Raw genomic sequence first — 17,981 nt, forward strand, 5'->3', positions numbered from 1 at the left:
AACATGAGCTGCACAACTTCATAAATCAATCAGAAATATATATTACGTAACAATGTAGCCAAACGTTGTGTTAATTCCGACAAAATTCGTCGAGAGCTCAGTTGCTACGCCATGATATATATATTTCTTTGAAGCCATGAAAAGACAAAAAGAGTTTAAATAAATAACAGATTGTTAACAAACGATAATGACTAAACGAACACCGAGTTTTATCAGATAATTCAGTCTCGAAACTTTTTATCTGAAATAAGACGATCTCGTTTCTGAGGCCTCGCTTGCATGCCGAATACATGGGCTCGCGTGCCAAGTTTGGCACGCGTGCCAAAGGTTGCCCACCCCTGAAGTAGGCAGAATCAAGTGGAATTCCACTTGGTACAAAATTAGTTTGGTATTGAATGTAATTGCTTTAAGCTTCATGGCATGTATTAGGAAAATTGTTAATCATATATCCTCGTTCATTATTTTTTATAGCTTAAAAATTCTAGCTATAGGCATTCAGCAAACGCGAGTGTAGGTAATAAGCGGTGCTATCACCTAACTATGATGTGGAGTGATATCGTGTGATCCAATGTGCGAGCAACACCAGAAATACTTAAAAAGCCCGATCCCAAATAGTTCATCCAACATTTGTTGCTTTGACTTTATTGCATTATCGCAGTAGTAATGAACATCGATGAGCCAGTTTATTTCAGTAATTACACACAATTTAATCTAATTTATGATCATCACTCCAAATATTAGCTAAATAAATAAAACAAACATGAAAAATACGACTTACAAATTGACAAATTCCGGGGCTTAGAAACAGAGGTGCGCTCACTAAAAACTCAGAAAGAAGAGAGCGCCGTGCGGGAGAATTTACAGATGCCAGATTATTTGTCAGAATATACAGCCAAGTTGGCTCCATAAAATATATATTTGGGACTTCTCATGTATTAACCATGGGAATAATATGTGGAAATAATTATTAATATCAAATTTAGGATAATAATCACTCCATTTAGCTGAATACGAATGTACTACTCTTGTAAAATTGAACGATTATCGCAAGACTGGCATGATTGCAAAAAATATATATTACGAAACACTTTTCTGGAACACAACCTAGTGACCATAATTGAAATGAGGAAACATTTCTTACATACCAGGCCCAAATTAGAGAAAATGAAAAGCATTTTATGTAATTTTTTAAAGCAATAAAAGAAATGTTCAAACAACACAATGTGTGAAACACACAAAAATTAACCAGAAATAATTAATCTGAAAGAATCAGCACCATTAGAGATACATAAAAATGGTAAACGAGAATCTCTAAGGAAAGGGTAGGAATGTGGTACAAGCATAATTCCTGTTGCGGTATGTATGTTGTGAATACGTGCATGTTATGTACAATGTGTGTGTATGTGCGTGTCACTATACAGAACTTTATCAATTTTATAATCTAACTCTTTAACAATAGATCTGGCCAACTCTGCAGCAGCAACTGCAGATACCACTTCGAGACGTGGTATAGTAATAGGTTGCTTGGGGGTGACACGGGAAACGCCTCTCACAAAAACAACATGAATGTTATTTGCTGCATCAATCATACGCAAATAACTCGAACAACCATAACCAACTCTGCTAGCGTCACAGAACAAATGCAACTGTACCTCAGTGGGTGTGAAGTCAGCTGGCTTGAAACAACGAGGAATAGACAAATAATTTAGGTTTGATAATATAGCGATCCAATTTTCCCAACTTTCTCTAGGTGGGCCAGAAATGTTATCATCCCAGCAATAACCTTTATCGCACAACTCGCGAAGAATAGGTTTTGCGGGAAAAATAAATGGCTGGACAAATCCTAATGGGTCAAATACTTGACTAACCATTGACAAAATACCTCTCCGTGTTAGAGGACGAGGCTCTACATTTATACGTATTACGAATTTGTCAGCATCAATGCGCCAATGCACACCGAGTGTCTTATTTGAGGAATCACCTTGAATGTCAAAATCTACCATAGATGGGGCTTTATCTTCATCGGGTATAGAATCTAAAACAGCTTGGTCATTGCTTATGAACTTAGCAAGATGAAAACCACATGTATCTAATAGCTTACGTAGTTGAGATATCAAACTGACGGTTTGGTCAGCAGTAGGCAAACTTTTCAAACAATCATCCACGAAAAAATTACGATTAACAGTTTCAATAGTGACAGAGTCAGCATTGGATAAATTATGATCAGCTACCTTTCGTAGCGCAAATGTAGCAACAGATGGAGAACTCTTACAACCAAATATATGACTCAACATTTTTAGCTCAACAGGGTCTCGGGATAAATCATCATTGGGCCACCATAGAAATTGCATGGAATCGCAATCAGGTGGATTTACCCGAATTCTATGAAACATTTGACAGATGTCACAAATTACCGCAACGGGTTCCTGTCGGAAACGCAAGAGAACACCAACCAATGTATTAGTATTGAAAGGACCTGATAACAAGTTGTTATTCAAACAAGTGCCTTGAAACTCGGCTGAACAATCAAATACTACCCGAAATTTTTGGCCAGTATAGTGATGTGGTAAATATGATGTTCTGTTACTGTGTGGCAATTCATGTATGACTAAGTATTCTGCATAACCATTCTGGATGTATGCATGTATTTTATCTTTGTATTTTTGGAAAAGATCTGGGTTTTTCAGGAATTTTCGCTTGAGATATACTAGCCTCTTTTCAGCTAAAATACGATTATTAGGAAGGGTTACATTATCAGATACCCAGGGTAAGGCAATTTGATACCTACCATTTACCATTTTCACTGTATCCGCCATAATGCTCAATGCTTTCTTGTCATCGACAGAAAACTCTGTAGTACATGGATCAGCATATAAATCAACAAAATCATGACCACAAATATGACACATAGATAAATTAGTACTTTCCTCAATAGAATTGGCATAACTATAACCTGCTTTCAAAAAATTGACATCGACACAATTTGAAATTTGAGCATTTTTGTCAGGACCTGCTAGAGCCCAACCTAACATTGTATGGTAAGCAGTTGGTGAGCCTTGTTCACCAACACATGTGTCTGAGATGGGAAATTGTCCCAATACATCAGAACCTATCAGCACTTTAATGGTGCCATTTACTTCGGGGAAAGATAAACCATGCAAGTGTGGATACTGTTCCACTATTTCCTGATGTGGGATAGAGTCACGCAAATCAGGAATACCATCAAAAGTCAAAATATTATTTATACATATTTCGTTAGGCTCGTTAATACCAGTAATAGTGAAAGATACTCTCTTTCCTGAGTGGGGCTTTGAACCACTGGCAGTGTGAATAGTACACCCCTCAGTTTCACCTTGAAAGCCTAAGCTCTTAGCAAGATCAGTGGTGCAAAATGAACGTGACGAGCCATAATCAAGGAAAGCATATGTAAATGAATAACAATCAGAATCATTAGCAGAAACCTTGACTGGTACAACCATAAGTCGCACAGGATAATTTTCTATATTAGGTGAAATAAAATTTGCATGCACATTACTCACACCGGGCCCATTTGAGCCACTGGATTTTGCATTAGAATTAACAGGTTTCTGAGAAGACAGGGTGTCACCATGAAGAAGTGTGTGGTGTTTCTTTCCACAGTTGTTAACTTGCGATCCTTTACGTTGTGTCCTGCACGCAAACAGTTGAAGCATGCCTTGTATTCTCGAACGAAGTCTCTACGCTGTTTGGTATCTTTATCTTTGAACTTCGTGCAGTGATACAGAAAGTGTGAATCACCACAACATAGACATTGAATTTGAGTGTTCTTGGTGAATTTGTTGTCACTTTTCTTTCCCCTTGTAGTTGCAATTGTAGAACTTGTGGTTGTGTATGTCTTAGCTGAGCGAGGTCTAGGGTTAACCTGCTGCCTACTTTTGACATAGCGTTCGGCCATGAGTCGACCATAAAATGTGTTGCTCAGGTGAGCTCTTTTTTCGACATATTCTAGTAAATGCATGTAGGATGGAATAGGACCATTTTTCCATGATTCATCTCTGAGATAGTCCATTTGTACATGATATGGCAATCGATCAAAGATGTCTCGCAGATACGATTGTGCATCAAGCATGTGTTCCTTCTTCCAGTGAGAAAGTATAACATAGCAATTTCTCATCTTCACAGCAAGGTCATAAAGCGCTTCAGCATCGTTAGCCTTTAGCTGAGGACCAGAGCAGTGAGCTGCTTTATAATTGCTTCAATCACCAAAGTTTGATTTCCGAATCTGAATTCCAAAGTCTTTCTTGCCATGCCATATCCTTCTGCTGTAGGTGTTATCACAACCAGATGCTTGATTGCGTCTTTCGCCTTTCCTTTACACATTTGAATGAGCTGTGCTAACTTCACATCAGGCGGATATGGATGTCTATCAATCATGTTTTCGAAGCCTTGGATGAATGAATGATAATACTCAGGGTTACCATCAAATGTAATTGGATCTAGCTTAGGCAAAGTGAACCCTTGACGCACTGTTTGCATAAGTGCAAATAATCATCCTTGCTAGCTGCGTTGCTTGGTTGAACATTAGTAGCTGGACGGTTTATGTTGTACGAAGGAAATTCATATGATGGCATCAAACCTTGCCGTGGTAGTGTTGACATCACAAGCCTGGTGGAATGGCATTGCAATAGTTCAGGTGCTCTTGTGTTCACAGACATACCAACTTTTGGATAAAAATTTCTTGTGAGTGGATTTAGCTGTGACTGACTGTTGATAGCTGCTAAGCTTGTGTATATTTGCATTCCGCTAGTGCTTTGAAGAAAGCCATTGTCTGCCAGTTTTGCAGGGGAAGCTGGAGAGCTAGAGAACATGGGTTGATGGGAATGCAAATGACCTGAACTTGTTGCAATTGCCGGGCCCATAGACAACATTGGTTTACTCGGGCGAGTGGTAATATGGGTTGGTATGTCAGCAGTGGTAACACAGTTAGACACAGGGTGCATCAAAACACTTTGTGATGTAACAGGGATATAATCCACAGCGTAGTCTCTGATTTGTAACACAGGTGGTGGTGAGATGCTAGTAGTTTGCGAATGGCGGAAGCTATGCCTTGAAGATCGGACACTACTTGCTGTAGCTATTACTTGAGCTTTTTCCATTTGTAGCTGGGCATTTCTCAAGGATATTTCGAGTTGCAATTCAGCTTGACGTTGATTGAATTCTGCTTGTAGTCTAGATTGAGCCAACTGTGCTTGTGCTTGCTCAACTTTTTCAGCAGCTTCTAGTTCAATTAAACGTGCCTTTGCTAGACTTGAAACAGATGACATTGATGAAAGAGATTGATGAGAGTGACGAGATTTTTTACTTTTATGTGATTTACTTCGACTTGATGTCACACAAGACTCTAAATAGCTCTGGTATTTTATGTCCCACAGCCTTTGAGTCTCTTCAGCCCTTGCCAGTTGTAATTTAACCGTTTCAATTTCTTCTGATGCAACCGGGACAGATGCACCGTCAGTTCCAGGAGAAATATATTTTTGCAATGTTTGCCATGAATATAATGCAATGTCCAAATTTTCTTTGACTTTTGCGACAAGTACATTGTTCTTAATATCGGATAGAAGTGTTGACAGTTCGTGGCATAGATCTGCCACATTTTGAGAATGTACTTCACATTTCTGCTTGAATGCTTGTGTAGGTTCATCATTTGTAGATGCCATAGTCTAATAGTTTAGTTCAGTTAGTGTTGCACACGTCAAATTTAGATTAAATCCAATATATAGGTAATAAGCGGTGTTATCACCTAACTATGATGTGGAGTGATATCGTGTGATCCAATGTGCTAGTAACACCAGAAATACTTAAAAAGCCCGATCCCAAATAGTTCATCCAACATTCCAACATTTGTTGCTTTGACTTTATTGCATTATCGCAGTATTAATGAACATCGATGAGTCAGTTTATTCCAGTAATTAGGCTACACACAATTTAATTCAATTTATGATCATCACTCCAAATATTAGCTAAATAAATAAAACAAACATGAAAAATACGACTTACAAATTGACAAATTCCGAGGCTTAGAAACACGTTCTGCTGTGAAGTTAATGTTCTGCTGTGAAGTTAATGTGAAGGCCAACATACGAATGGTCAGGGTGGTTTGAGAGTTTCTGCATGGTTTGCGAGGAATTCACCCTGTGTCCCAACCATATTTCAACTCTAGTCTTTGAACTAGCGTTTTAAAGATTGATAACTAATAATCAATATCTACTCGAAATAATAATTAATTCTAAACAAAAGTGTAGGGTAGTGCTGTTTCCAAATATGTAACCTTTGAATATCCTACTCGCAGATTTATTTTCTGTTTTTCAGGTCGTTCCGTGATGATCAATACAATGGCTAGTTTATTGAATTTAAATGGTGTCAATGATGATCAATACAATGGCTAGTTTATTGAATATAAATGGTGTCTACAACAACAAAATTCGCAGGCTGATGTCTTATCCACGATAAACTTGAATTGACATCTATTACGCCACAATAATTAAATGAAGAAATGATCCTGTGAAATAACAATACTAATTCCTTTATTCCTAATTTCTCTATCCTTGCAGAAGTCAATATCTAATAAAATAAAAAAAACCTTATAACCTTAGCAACCAACATATTCCTATACCCTGTCTTTCTACCTTAATTAATTATAATTACTCATACTTATAAAGTTACTGATATATTTAAATACTTATTACAATCTGGACTATAATTTGGCAATAATAGGCTCTAGTTTGGGCAATGAAGTGGTCTAGCCCACCCCTTCATGCACCCAATTCTGGCAGCTTTGGTTGGGCATTTTGGCATTTGACTCCATCTATAATCAGCTTGACAATATATTTTTTTATAAAAGTTTATCTTTACTGTTCACTCCCATTTATAAAATTTGGCAGTGGCAATCACCATAAATTTATTAATATGGTGTGGCAAGTAATTTTTATTTATTTATTTTTCATTAACTACCAGTATGTAATTTTTCATGTTCCCTTTACTTAATAACTTCTATATGGTTGTGTGTGTGGGTGCGTGTGTGAAATATTTCAATTATTTTAGGTGAGTGAACACGTAACGTACGTTACCTTATTATCGCCACTCTTCACCACACGCCTTCAGAATCGCCCTGCTGCAGTCGCACTTACAGATAGCGCTGAATATGAGTTGTTTTCGGATTGCGACGTCGTAAGTGATAAATATTAAACATATTCTGTCACCCGGTGGCGTAAAGACATTTCAATAAAAACATACATTTTTGTAAAATGTAAAAATCAGCTGATATCACGCTCGGTCAACTTTTTGGGAGGGCGGTAATTACTAATTAGCAGCCCAAAATAGCGCGACAGTGTTTATTATTTTAGTTTTTGTCAGTTAGTGTTAGATCGACGTTGAATCAAGTTTGAAATGGGAAGTGTTTGTAAATACCGTGCTGTTGTTAATTATTGTATCTGCAGGGTGGCGATAGTTAGGGTTGGATTATCCGGATAGCGGTTAACCGGATAACCGATTAACCAAAAGGTATTTTGCTATCTGATAACCGGATATTATTGTAACGGTTAACCGGATAATAGAGCAGTATAAATATTGCATATGCGCATTAGTGATTTTTATATTTTTTGTTGAGTGGCCAATGACATCTCTCAGAGCATATAATATTCACTTATATCCACACCACTCTGCATATTTTAGTCATCCGTGTAATTCTGGAGTGAACTTGACTATAGTATTACATCATAAAACACGCAGAAAAATGTGATTATTGCGTATTTGCGGTATAGAAGAGCCCGACTTACCTTAAAATAAAAGCATTTCTACTCTAGATAAGAAAATAAATGGTAAGCTGCACGAACAAATCCAATTTCCTATTTTTGCTATCTTGAAAATTCATCAAATTTGAGCTATTATTGCAATTCCAATGAGTATAATTTATTTAGTACAATAAATGCAGATATTAATTAGCTTATAGTTATATATCAACATTTTCGGGAGAAAAGTCGGGTTCAGTTTCGTCGGTATATAACGCCGATAATTGTTTTATTTCGCCCGGAACTGAAATGGCCGCAGTATGTTATCTATCGTCGTATCTATCTATCGTTAAGAGAGTAGATCTGAAACACACATTTTTGACTGACAATAAGGAATTGAATGCTAACGAAAATACCACGACTCTTGATTTATGAGCCAGTGATAGATAAAACAAGACTCTATTTTAGGCGCTGTTGAATCGCCAAAATTTTGTAATAATCGTATTTACTGAATTTACAACAAGGGTAACTTTTCACGGGATGTAACTTCTTTTCAAATTAAAACTGGCATAATGCCGATGTTAATTCCCCAAATAATAACGCGATGCGGAAGAAAACGATCGGCGATGATAACACAATTAGCCTGTAAAATTCGACCGCCTTTATTAGTGACGTTTTCGAAAATTTCAAAATGAGGAGGAAAGGCTGTCATTACATTTATGGTTTTCATGGAACTTTCACAAACAAATTTGTTTGCAAAATGGTCTATAATATTTCAGAAAAGTTTAATGTGACAGACTCTGTATCGTGTCATGTTTTTCGTTTTTTCATTTAGGGTGGTAAGTAAAGTTGTTCAAAAACTGGCGCAGCATTGTTTTGGCTCTGTTAATTTAGTTTAAAAGGTATTCGAATGGAAATAGATTTAAAGTTGTGGCCTAATTAGTACAAACGTGAGAATATTTACAGTGACATGTTAAATAAGTGAAGTTTTCAAATTAGAAGAAATTTCTGACCACTTCGGTTTTTTCATAATCATCAATTTGCTTTGTTATTAAAATTTTTGTTCAAATGACTTATATTTTCCTATACACTTCACGGAATTTGTTCCCCCTATATTCTATTTTTTGGATACTTCTCTCACCGAAATAAAATGTTCGAAATGCACGATTTTTTGTGTTCATGATTTCATTTATATGTATGCTCTTGTGGTATATATTAACAAAGTTTATTTCGTCGTGCAAGAAATCACCAAATATTATAGAAAACAAAATACTATACATGACAATATTAAATTCCATTGCAATTGATAGGAAGGTGCGGATGATCAGAAATGATCATTGTGAGTCTGCGACACTAAAATTTAGTACGAGTCAAAATTTAAAGAAAAGAGGCCCTAGACACAAAAAGAAACTTTCAAAAAACTTCACAATAAAGTAGAAATAATATAAATCTTTACATATTATTTGAATAGGGAAAATAACTTAGCAGTTGGGGGAAAAAAATTAGGACACAATATTTTCAAAAAATGTTTCATTTTATTATTCCGCTGTACATCGGTACGACTACTGAGCTTAAATTATTATTTATTGACACATGCAATATTAAAATGCACCATAATTCATATTCAAGAAAAATAATACATATGTGAGTATTTACAACAGAACTGTGTGGTGGTATTCGTTCAATTCACCGCGAAAATCCTGCGAAATCGGTTCTCTAAAATCAGCAGTAACTATCCGGTTAACCGTATATTTAAAATACGGAATACCCGTTATCCGGATAGTGAAAATTATAGGTATCCGAACTAACCCTAATCCCCACTGCTTCTAAGAAAAATCTGCTGTAGCCGCCACTTTGATTCACGGGAGCCAAAGAACAACACACCACATGCGGCTCAGGAACCGCAGGTTGCCGACCGCTTGTCTATGAGGAATAAAATGTTCGCCAATCTGATCTCCGAAGGTCTGTTATAGGATTTACATATTTATCCCTGGGGAGAGGAAAGTCGACAAGACGGCTTAACCATATGGCGAACCACGGCCTCTCGTCCGGTTACCATTCCATGTCGGGTATGGGATTAGTTAGTTACGGTATTTGTTTTCGGTAGCATGGATTTGATGGTAGAGGAAGTCGCGAGGAGTCCAGCAATCCTCTTGCACACAATTATCCCCGCATGGGATTCGAACCCCGCAGAGTAATCAGAGATGCGGTGGCGAGCGTATCATGATCCACAACGCCGCGCCATATTATTATATTTGAGTTGAAAAATTGAGGGGCCGCGCTCGTACTGCTTAAAATCATAGCAATAGCGAAATCAGCCATGACATGACCTTTGAAATGCAGTTTGATCTAATTTTCGTATTCTTCTGTTTCTTTCGTGTTATTATTAAAATTGCTATCGTAGTCCGCCTGTACGTTTTATTTGATGATACAGGTCTGCTTGTGTGGGAAGGCTGGGCAACTGCTCTTGGTTATTGACCCATTTCCTTAAATATTCGTTTGTTTTGGTTGGCCGTTGGCACTTGTTAGCAGTTTGAAGAATAAAACTTGATTTTTGTCTCTAACGGCTAATTTGCGTTATGAAAAGTCAAGTCAAAGTTCGCCGTGCCGTTTTTTTCAATTCCGAAAAACAAAAATAAGAAAAGACACGATAAACAATAATTTATTCAAGACGATACACAATAACTATATTCAATTAGTGTAGAGGACATAGTCAATGTTAGCATGTTATCAAATTACAACTATTTTCGTCGTTGTCTTCTTCTTGTAGTTCCGCTTCTTCAAAGGTGTTCGGAATTAACTTGGCTCGGGTTTCAGGGAGGAAAGCAGCAAAAACACTGCTCAATAATCCCACAATACCAAAGGCAAGAAATGGGTCATTCGATCCAGAAAACACCTTCAAATGAAAAAGTAATCACAAAACGATAACAAGAGAGCTACGCCCAAATATATGGACACGTCTGTTCGCAGTACAGTACGGTTTCCGTACCGTCAGATCACAGTCTACAAATATATTCACACCAAGCGAAGCAGTACAGTAGGACACAAAATGGCGTTCAATGCCCGCAGAACATTCGGTGACGTCATAGCAAACAAAAACAAATCTCACAGAGCTAACAGAAATATTTGAAATAAATAAAAGTAATAGCCTTCTGGAGAAAAATTCCATCTTTAACCGCTAAAAATTTCAAAGCAATTGGTCCAGTGATCAAAGAGAAAAGCGGTTTTTTTAATATTTCCACTAGGTGTCCAAAAAGTGTCAAATAACAACAAGAACAACATAACAACAAAACGATCGTTATGTCCACTAAACGTGTCCAATAATAACGACAACGATATATTTGTTCCGTTACCTTTCAGATGCTGCACAATAGTACTTCTCATAAAAAACTTACCGCAAGATTTGCTAAAAATGGAGCAATTACACCACCAACTCTTGCCCAGAACGACATTGAGCCCAGTCCAACGTTTCTCACAACTGTTGGAAAGAGTTCTGCAGTATATACGTAAATAAGATCAAAAGCTCCGCAGATTCCCAGTTTTCCGAACACTAAAAGTGTCAATTTGTAGTTTGAGCGATCTGAATGAAAAACGGTTATTTAATTTTTCTGTTTATCTACATTTATTTCCAGATTTACATTTTAGTAAAGTAATATTATTGTTTTTACCAAAAAAATCTTGGTCGGGTTTGTTGTCGACTGAAACGGGATGGTTTATGAAGGCTGAAGCTCTATGAAAGATCAAAAAATTTTTACGATGTCTAACGAGAAATAAAAAAATTCATTCAATCGGCTATAGCTAATTTCAGTTAAACAGATTATCTTCCAGTTACAGCAATTTATAATACGTATGTATTATAGTCATTTGAGACAAAATTTACACTATATAATTAAAATACATTTGATCAATTAAAACTGGATTTAACATGGAAGAGCAGTTAATTAAATTGCTCCAACCAGGCCCCGCTTTATGTATTATGTACTTGACTTTCGTCCGAATCTTTAAATGTATATTTTCATGACAGACTATTTGGCCTGAAATTCTGTTTATGTTATAGAATTTCGTAAACAGCACTTTATTGTGGGTCTGCAAGCATCATTTCGACTTAACGAAAACTGTTCTGTTCAGTAGGCATCCAGGTAATTACATTAAAAAACATATTTTCAAATTTGTAAGGTTGCTATTCTCAGGTAAATATTTGAAATTACCTTGGCCGAAGGAAACAATGTACATGACGAACATACACAGTGCAGCTAAACCCATGAAGCAGACCAGCGTTCGTCTTCTACCAGCCCTGTATTGAGTAAATCGATTAAAACTATGTATATATATGAGGATAAGAATTGAACAAATACAATCAACTGAGTATACTTAGCAACACCTCTTCAATTTCTTGCGTTATATACTAATAATATAGCATTTGCTGCTTATTTTCTATGGATGTGGCCATTTTTTATGGAGTCAAATATATCAGTATATAAATATAATCCCGCGGCCGGTTTATAATTTCACCACGAAGCCTTTACTCATTTTCAAGGTCATATGATCTGTTCGTTCATTCACTTTCAACGACTCTCGCTTTATTTTGCGGTTATTTTGTAGGTTAATTTTTACCAATAGAACGAATAGATGTTTTTTTTTGGTGGACTCATTCAAGTTATCAGCCTGTCAGTCCCAGATTTTGACTACGTGATTTTTATGAAAGTTCAAAACAAATGGTGAGTTCGAGATTTTTTCCTGTTATGGTATTGGCTTACCATCTTCTCTCCATAAGATAAATCGTAAAGGGTATTGATGGAAGCTGACTCAATCCCGATATTAAATATGCAACATAAAAATTTGAACTAAAAGATCCAGAACCAAGTGTTATGCCGTAAAATACAAAACTTGCGGTGAACCTGAAAATACAACGTGATTTGAGTCAAGATAGACAAAACTAACCGGATATACAATGAAGACGGATTTCACACATGGCTATTTTTTTATATAAATACTCGAACAATATTTGTCCAATCTATTTCATTTCGGTATAACTCTCATTTAGATTGGTCGTATAGATACACATTACGGGTGTTATTATGTCAATTTTAGCTATGCAAAATTATACATACCATTGTAAACTTAAAATGGCTGCTCTGTATCGCAATGCAGGTTTTCTTATCAAATCTATAATTGAGCCTTCCTCGTCTCTTGAGGCATCTTGCTCTTGTTGTGCATATTCATAATTTTGTTGTAGCATTAGACGATCTAGTGAAATATAACCTTTAAAGTTTAGTAGGAACTTTTAAGTTTCGTAGGAACAATTTACACAACTTTAGCTTCCAAGAACAACTTCGTTGTGTCATATCATTTTCTCAGAAATTTTTAACACATCCCATTCGCACGACGTACATAATTACCCGCATAGAGTTAATTAATAAGACTTTCTGTTCATGGCGTGAATCACGAGACCACGTTTTCAATGTTAATTCGTTATTTGATCAACGTACATATATACCGTTCAATAGATTTTCAATGTGAGCCGATTCTAGTTTTAAGAAGTTTTAAAATTGTATTCTGTATATCGTGAAAAACTACGAATGAAATCAAATAGAGGTTTTAACGTCTATTCATTCGCGTGGGTGTTGAGAGGTAAAGCGTGGGCTTAAGATTACGAGTCAGAGTAGGTCAACGACACTCTGGTCAGTCAATCCTGGGGATTCTGTTTAATCCCTACATTTGCAACTGTTCAGCAATTCTGTCCTATGATGTAAATGTTTCTTTTGGGAAGGTAAAAATATAATATCTTGACATTCATTCAAGTGTTCATCTAGATCTGACTTCATCCAGGAACGGTATTTAAAACGAGTTTAAAATAATTCCATCTCGTGCCTTCATTGACGTTTTCATCTCTATTGATGTCGACATTGGCAAGATAGCTGTTCTAAAATCTTCTGAAGCTGGTTAGAAGATTCTGTGTTTGTGAATTTCATTTGTGAGAATGTTTTAAAAAAAAACGTATATCTAGAATTATTTAATCCGCGTTTGATATATACGTACTTTCATTTTGATGTCCCTCATCTTGGCGTTCTTTCGCGTTCCCCGGCAGAAGAGCATATTCTTAATATATTAATAATAATTATCAAGCGTTATTGAAATATTAGAATCATATTATAGGAGAATTTACGTATCAGCAATTACACATGTGATTTACTTTTTGTTTTTCGTAAGCAGATATCTTTGAGTGATATTCAAATTTGCGGGCATCCAAAATATTTGTTCATAATCACATATATATATATATAATATAAAATACCAGTGTGAGGCGATCCATTCCACCTTGATAGTTTTTGCATCACTTCTTCTGCGCTGTCTGGTTTACCGCGAGACAACAGCCAACGCGGCGACTCTGGGACAATGCTGAAAGGTTTTAAGCTAAATTTCTGCATCAATTTCATGTAATATGCACTTAAACTTTACTAATGTATGGACTAGCAGTATTGAAAACATTGGCATTTCGACAGAACTAGCACGGGATATATAAATATTTCACAATGCTATATCCAATTCACCATCGTTAAATAATACAAAAAATTGAACATCCTCGATATGAAAGCTTGAGATCCATTCGCTTTCCCTCGGACTTTGCCATATTTTATCAATATTGAGAAAATGCGATTTATATCTTCAAATATATTCACTAACGTATTTTTTCACTTACTATAAAAAAACAAATCCAAGAATTCCAGGTATCGTTGTAATAAAATACATTTGTCTCCAACTAGGATAAAGATAGGCAACCCATAGAAACGCTAACATATTTGCGGTGAATCCTATTGCACCGAGAGCACCTGAAAATAGATTCATTCAGTCCTATAGCTGTTGTCGAGCTTATTGGTTTTCGCAATTATTATTTATTCATTTTGGATTAAAATCATATGAAAGTCATATAAGCAATTCCTGTTGTACCAGTAAATGGAATTGGAGTCATTTGTACTCACCGTTCAGGACCCAAAGCTTCGATCCCGTAGTTTCTTGTATAAGTATAGTTGTCACAACACTTAAACCGCCAACGAGGAAGCCTGATATAGCTCTACATACTGCAAATTGTTGCCAATTTTGACAAAATCCAGTGATAACTTGAAATATCAGAACTAATATGTATCCTGAAAATATATTTCAAATGCTCTTTTTAATTACTTTAAAATCGCAGAAGTCGCAAATAAATTTTCTCACCTATAACCGAAATTTTCTTTCTTCCATAGCGATCGGATAATTGTCCAAAAACGATAGTCCCAGGCATAAAACCTACGTAAAAAATTGATTGAAGGAAGCCTGGTATCCAACTGCGATCTTCAGTTAAATCCCACTAAAGTATTTTTGCAATAAAGAAAGCATAACGACTAACTATAGTGATTTCGAATATTAGTTGAAAATCAAATTTTACATAACATGATCCCAAAATACGTGAATTACTAAATCAATGTATATAAAAAAAAAAACGGGAAATCCTTAGATTGTTCACTTAATAAAATGAAACTACGTTACCCGGGACACAATGGTTTCTGCGCCCTGAGCGTGTGGATTGTCATCAAAGGCTGTCGACGGCGCAGCAGAAAACACCAATAATATCACATCAGGGGGTTTCGACAACTAAATAATAAAAAATAATTATACTTTGTCAGATTTTTGTTTAAAATATTCATTACTATGCGATTCTGTATTGTTTAGTATATATACGATTCTATATTTTTGCCAATACTTGCTACTAATTATGCAATGCTTTGTTAGATTTAAGTTATTGAAGTCTCAATTGAAAATCCTACAGCTATTCGCAAATGACTATATTTTTCTTACCGAAAAAAGGAAAGCCAACGAAGAGAGAAAAATATACGCTCGACTGGAGACCGACCCCACTTCATTATTAAGAGTCTCATCGATATTATTCATCAAATATATATATTAGTATTTATAGTATCAATTTTATCACTCTTAACTGCCTTTATGTCTGCATATACATGGCAAGGTTTCAGCACCAGAGTTTGAAATTAAACCTGAAGGTAAATGAAAATAACATTTATAGTATAGTGCAATTTTGTACTTCTGCATACTATTTCAACATATCTATAATAATATTTTTGCTATCTTAGCTGGTATGAAAAATCTTTTCAACTTCAGTTGCTAATACCTCCACGAATACTCTATCAATTTATCTGATCATTACAATGACAGTGAAACGTTAAGATTTTTGTTGGTCGCCTTTTAGCACATTCAATATTTTGGAGATTTAAAATATTTACATAATTTCTCAGTTGCTATCTCGTCTAGATTCGGTTCTTATAACGCCAACAAATTCTTTTGATAAATTTTCTGTAATAAGCCGCTGGCGATATGACGACCCGATAACTTTGTACGTGGTATTACTATACGGGGAATTTAAATATATTTTGAAGCGATACGCACGTAATCTGTCGATAATACGGTTAATGTATGTATGGCTGTTTGCATATTATGCCGAACATAGAATTATTATTATCACAGAAGTGGAGCGTTGCTTGTTAACCAATGCAACTTTTTGTTGACATTGTGCATGTAGTTTCCGGTCTTGTCGATTGATTAAATCTGCTGCCTTAAAGTCACATCTAGAAATAACTTTCTGACACGGTCGCTTTAGCTATTTCTAACAAAATTAGAACAGACAGATTGAACGAGTTGAGAAGGCGGATAATTACACGATTAAATGAATACACGAAGCAAAGCTGTTGACCGGTTGTGAAACTCGATCCTGACATATCGTTGCCTTCGACTCCAACACGTATTCTAGAAAATTACGCATAATTGCACTAAATAGTAGGCTACGGTTGAAATGACGTAAAGTCGGGAGGTAGACGACGGCGATTCAGAACGACCAAAGTAGCAATTCTTGCAAGGTATATGGATCGGATGTCGTGAATAAAATGAGAAGTATAGAAAAAATTCTGAATGTAGTTAGATCTGTTTACAAAAGAGCTTATTGTATTTTATCGTTGTTGGGTTTTCTATTTTTGGTAAGTTAATTTCATATGTGTATTGGTCGGAAAACATTAAGACAGGGTTTCAAGTTTGATGAAAAAGAAAAATGACTCTGTATGTATGCATAGCAATGTCATTTTATATATCAAATAGGTGATATTTCACTGGCACAGCACAAGCAACAGGGGCAAATTGTAACTACTAACGATTAAGTTTAACAAACTAAAATTCAACGATAGTTTTAAAATATTTTTTAAGCTAGCGAAGCTTCCAGATCTTAACCTATATCAAATGCCAGACTGTTGGGTTGGACTTAGAGATAAAGACGCATCAAGTGAACACACTCCTGTGTAATCATAGTGTAATTAATTATATCGTTTATATTCATTTGTAAATAACCGATAAACAGCTTGGTCTTGCCGAAAAGGGTGTGGGTGGAATTGGAAGGTACCCGGTTGATGAAATACATCCCGAACCTTGAGTACACGGAAAAAAATATTGCAATATTGACATTTGTTCAGCAGGCAAAATATATAGTTACGAACACTAGAGCAGCAGCGTACAAATCCCGCCCACATCGCTTCATCGAACTGTCGAGCCCGCCGCAAACTGATTTTAAGTGGGGTTTTGTTCAAGTATTACCTGCTTTAGAGCGTGTTGTTATGATGGTCTTCGCATAGGCAAATAGCTTACAGCCTTATTACCGATTTAAAGCAAGCTATTTACAATGCAAGATCTTTTCATGGTTACAATCCTGGATATACTTCAAACCCAAAATGGCTTGGTTTCCAAGTTGATCCGGGATATCATGGAACTTCGAAACCGCAGTTTTTCCACGTTGCTGATTTGTTTGAAGCGGTTTTTACTCCAAGTTATGTTACCCACGGAGAAGAGCTGAATTTTACATGGAATATAAATTTTGCCTTCAGATGTAGGAAGAAGTAATTTACTTGTGAGTAACACAGGCTGCGCAATTTAACGGGGTGAGCATGGCCAAACACAACAGCAATAAAATAAATCTCCACCTAACCACTAAAATTTGTATATATAAAAAGTTTTCAATGATCAATAACTTGTTCAGGACTCATATGAAGAGGTATGCGTAATACCATAAAGTGGATTTCGTTATTTACTATAATTGCATATTTAATTCTCACGCTATCTGACCAACGTTACTATAAGAAGATTGTTGTTTGTTTATAATCGGCTTCGAAATAGCATTGT

General features: G+C 35.9%; 3 protein-coding genes across 4 annotated transcripts; all 3 read right to left on the minus strand.

Moving 5' to 3' along the window:
* Nucleotides 1-1,382: 1,382 nt before the first annotated feature.
* On the minus strand, nt 1,383-3,479 carry LOC144411793 (uncharacterized). The gene has a single exon (XM_078109379.1). It carries the CDS (start codon nt 3,477-3,479, stop codon nt 1,383-1,385), a length of 2,097 nt encoding a protein of 698 aa, XP_077965505.1.
* Nucleotides 3,480-3,535: 56 nt separating this feature from the next.
* LOC144411794 (uncharacterized) lies at nt 3,536-4,413 on the minus strand. Its single transcript, XM_078109380.1, has 2 exons — nt 4,243-4,413; nt 3,536-4,198 (listed from the first exon to the last, which is right to left on the minus strand). Exons 1-2 carry the CDS (start codon nt 4,411-4,413, stop codon nt 3,536-3,538), a joined length of 834 nt encoding a protein of 277 aa, XP_077965506.1.
* A 5,999-nt stretch (nt 4,414-10,412) lies between these two features.
* On the minus strand, nt 10,413-16,059 carry LOC144411761 (solute carrier family 22 member 15-like). Of its 2 annotated transcripts, XM_078109350.1 has the most exons (11): nt 15,603-16,054; nt 14,982-15,398; nt 14,747-14,911; nt 14,467-14,596; nt 14,062-14,165; nt 13,806-13,865; nt 12,878-13,013; nt 12,524-12,664; nt 11,975-12,060; nt 11,162-11,346; nt 10,413-10,662 (listed from the first exon to the last, which is right to left on the minus strand). In XM_078109350.1, exons 2-11 carry the CDS (start codon nt 15,046-15,048, stop codon nt 10,486-10,488), a joined length of 1,251 nt encoding a protein of 416 aa, XP_077965476.1. In that variant the 5' UTR covers nt 15,049-15,398; nt 15,603-16,054; the 3' UTR covers nt 10,413-10,485. The 2 variants fall into 2 exon arrangements, with proteins under 2 accessions (XP_077965476.1, XP_077965477.1); XM_078109351.1 differs by lacking the exon at nt 14,747-14,911 and having other exon boundaries at nt 15,603-16,059.
* Nucleotides 16,060-17,981: the final 1,922 nt, after the last annotated feature.

The sequence above is a fragment of the Styela clava genome, chromosome 15 (assembly GCF_964204865.1).
Source record: "Styela clava chromosome 15, kaStyClav1.hap1.2, whole genome shotgun sequence".
In the NCBI taxonomy this organism is placed as follows: domain Eukaryota; kingdom Metazoa; phylum Chordata; class Ascidiacea; order Stolidobranchia; family Styelidae; genus Styela; species Styela clava.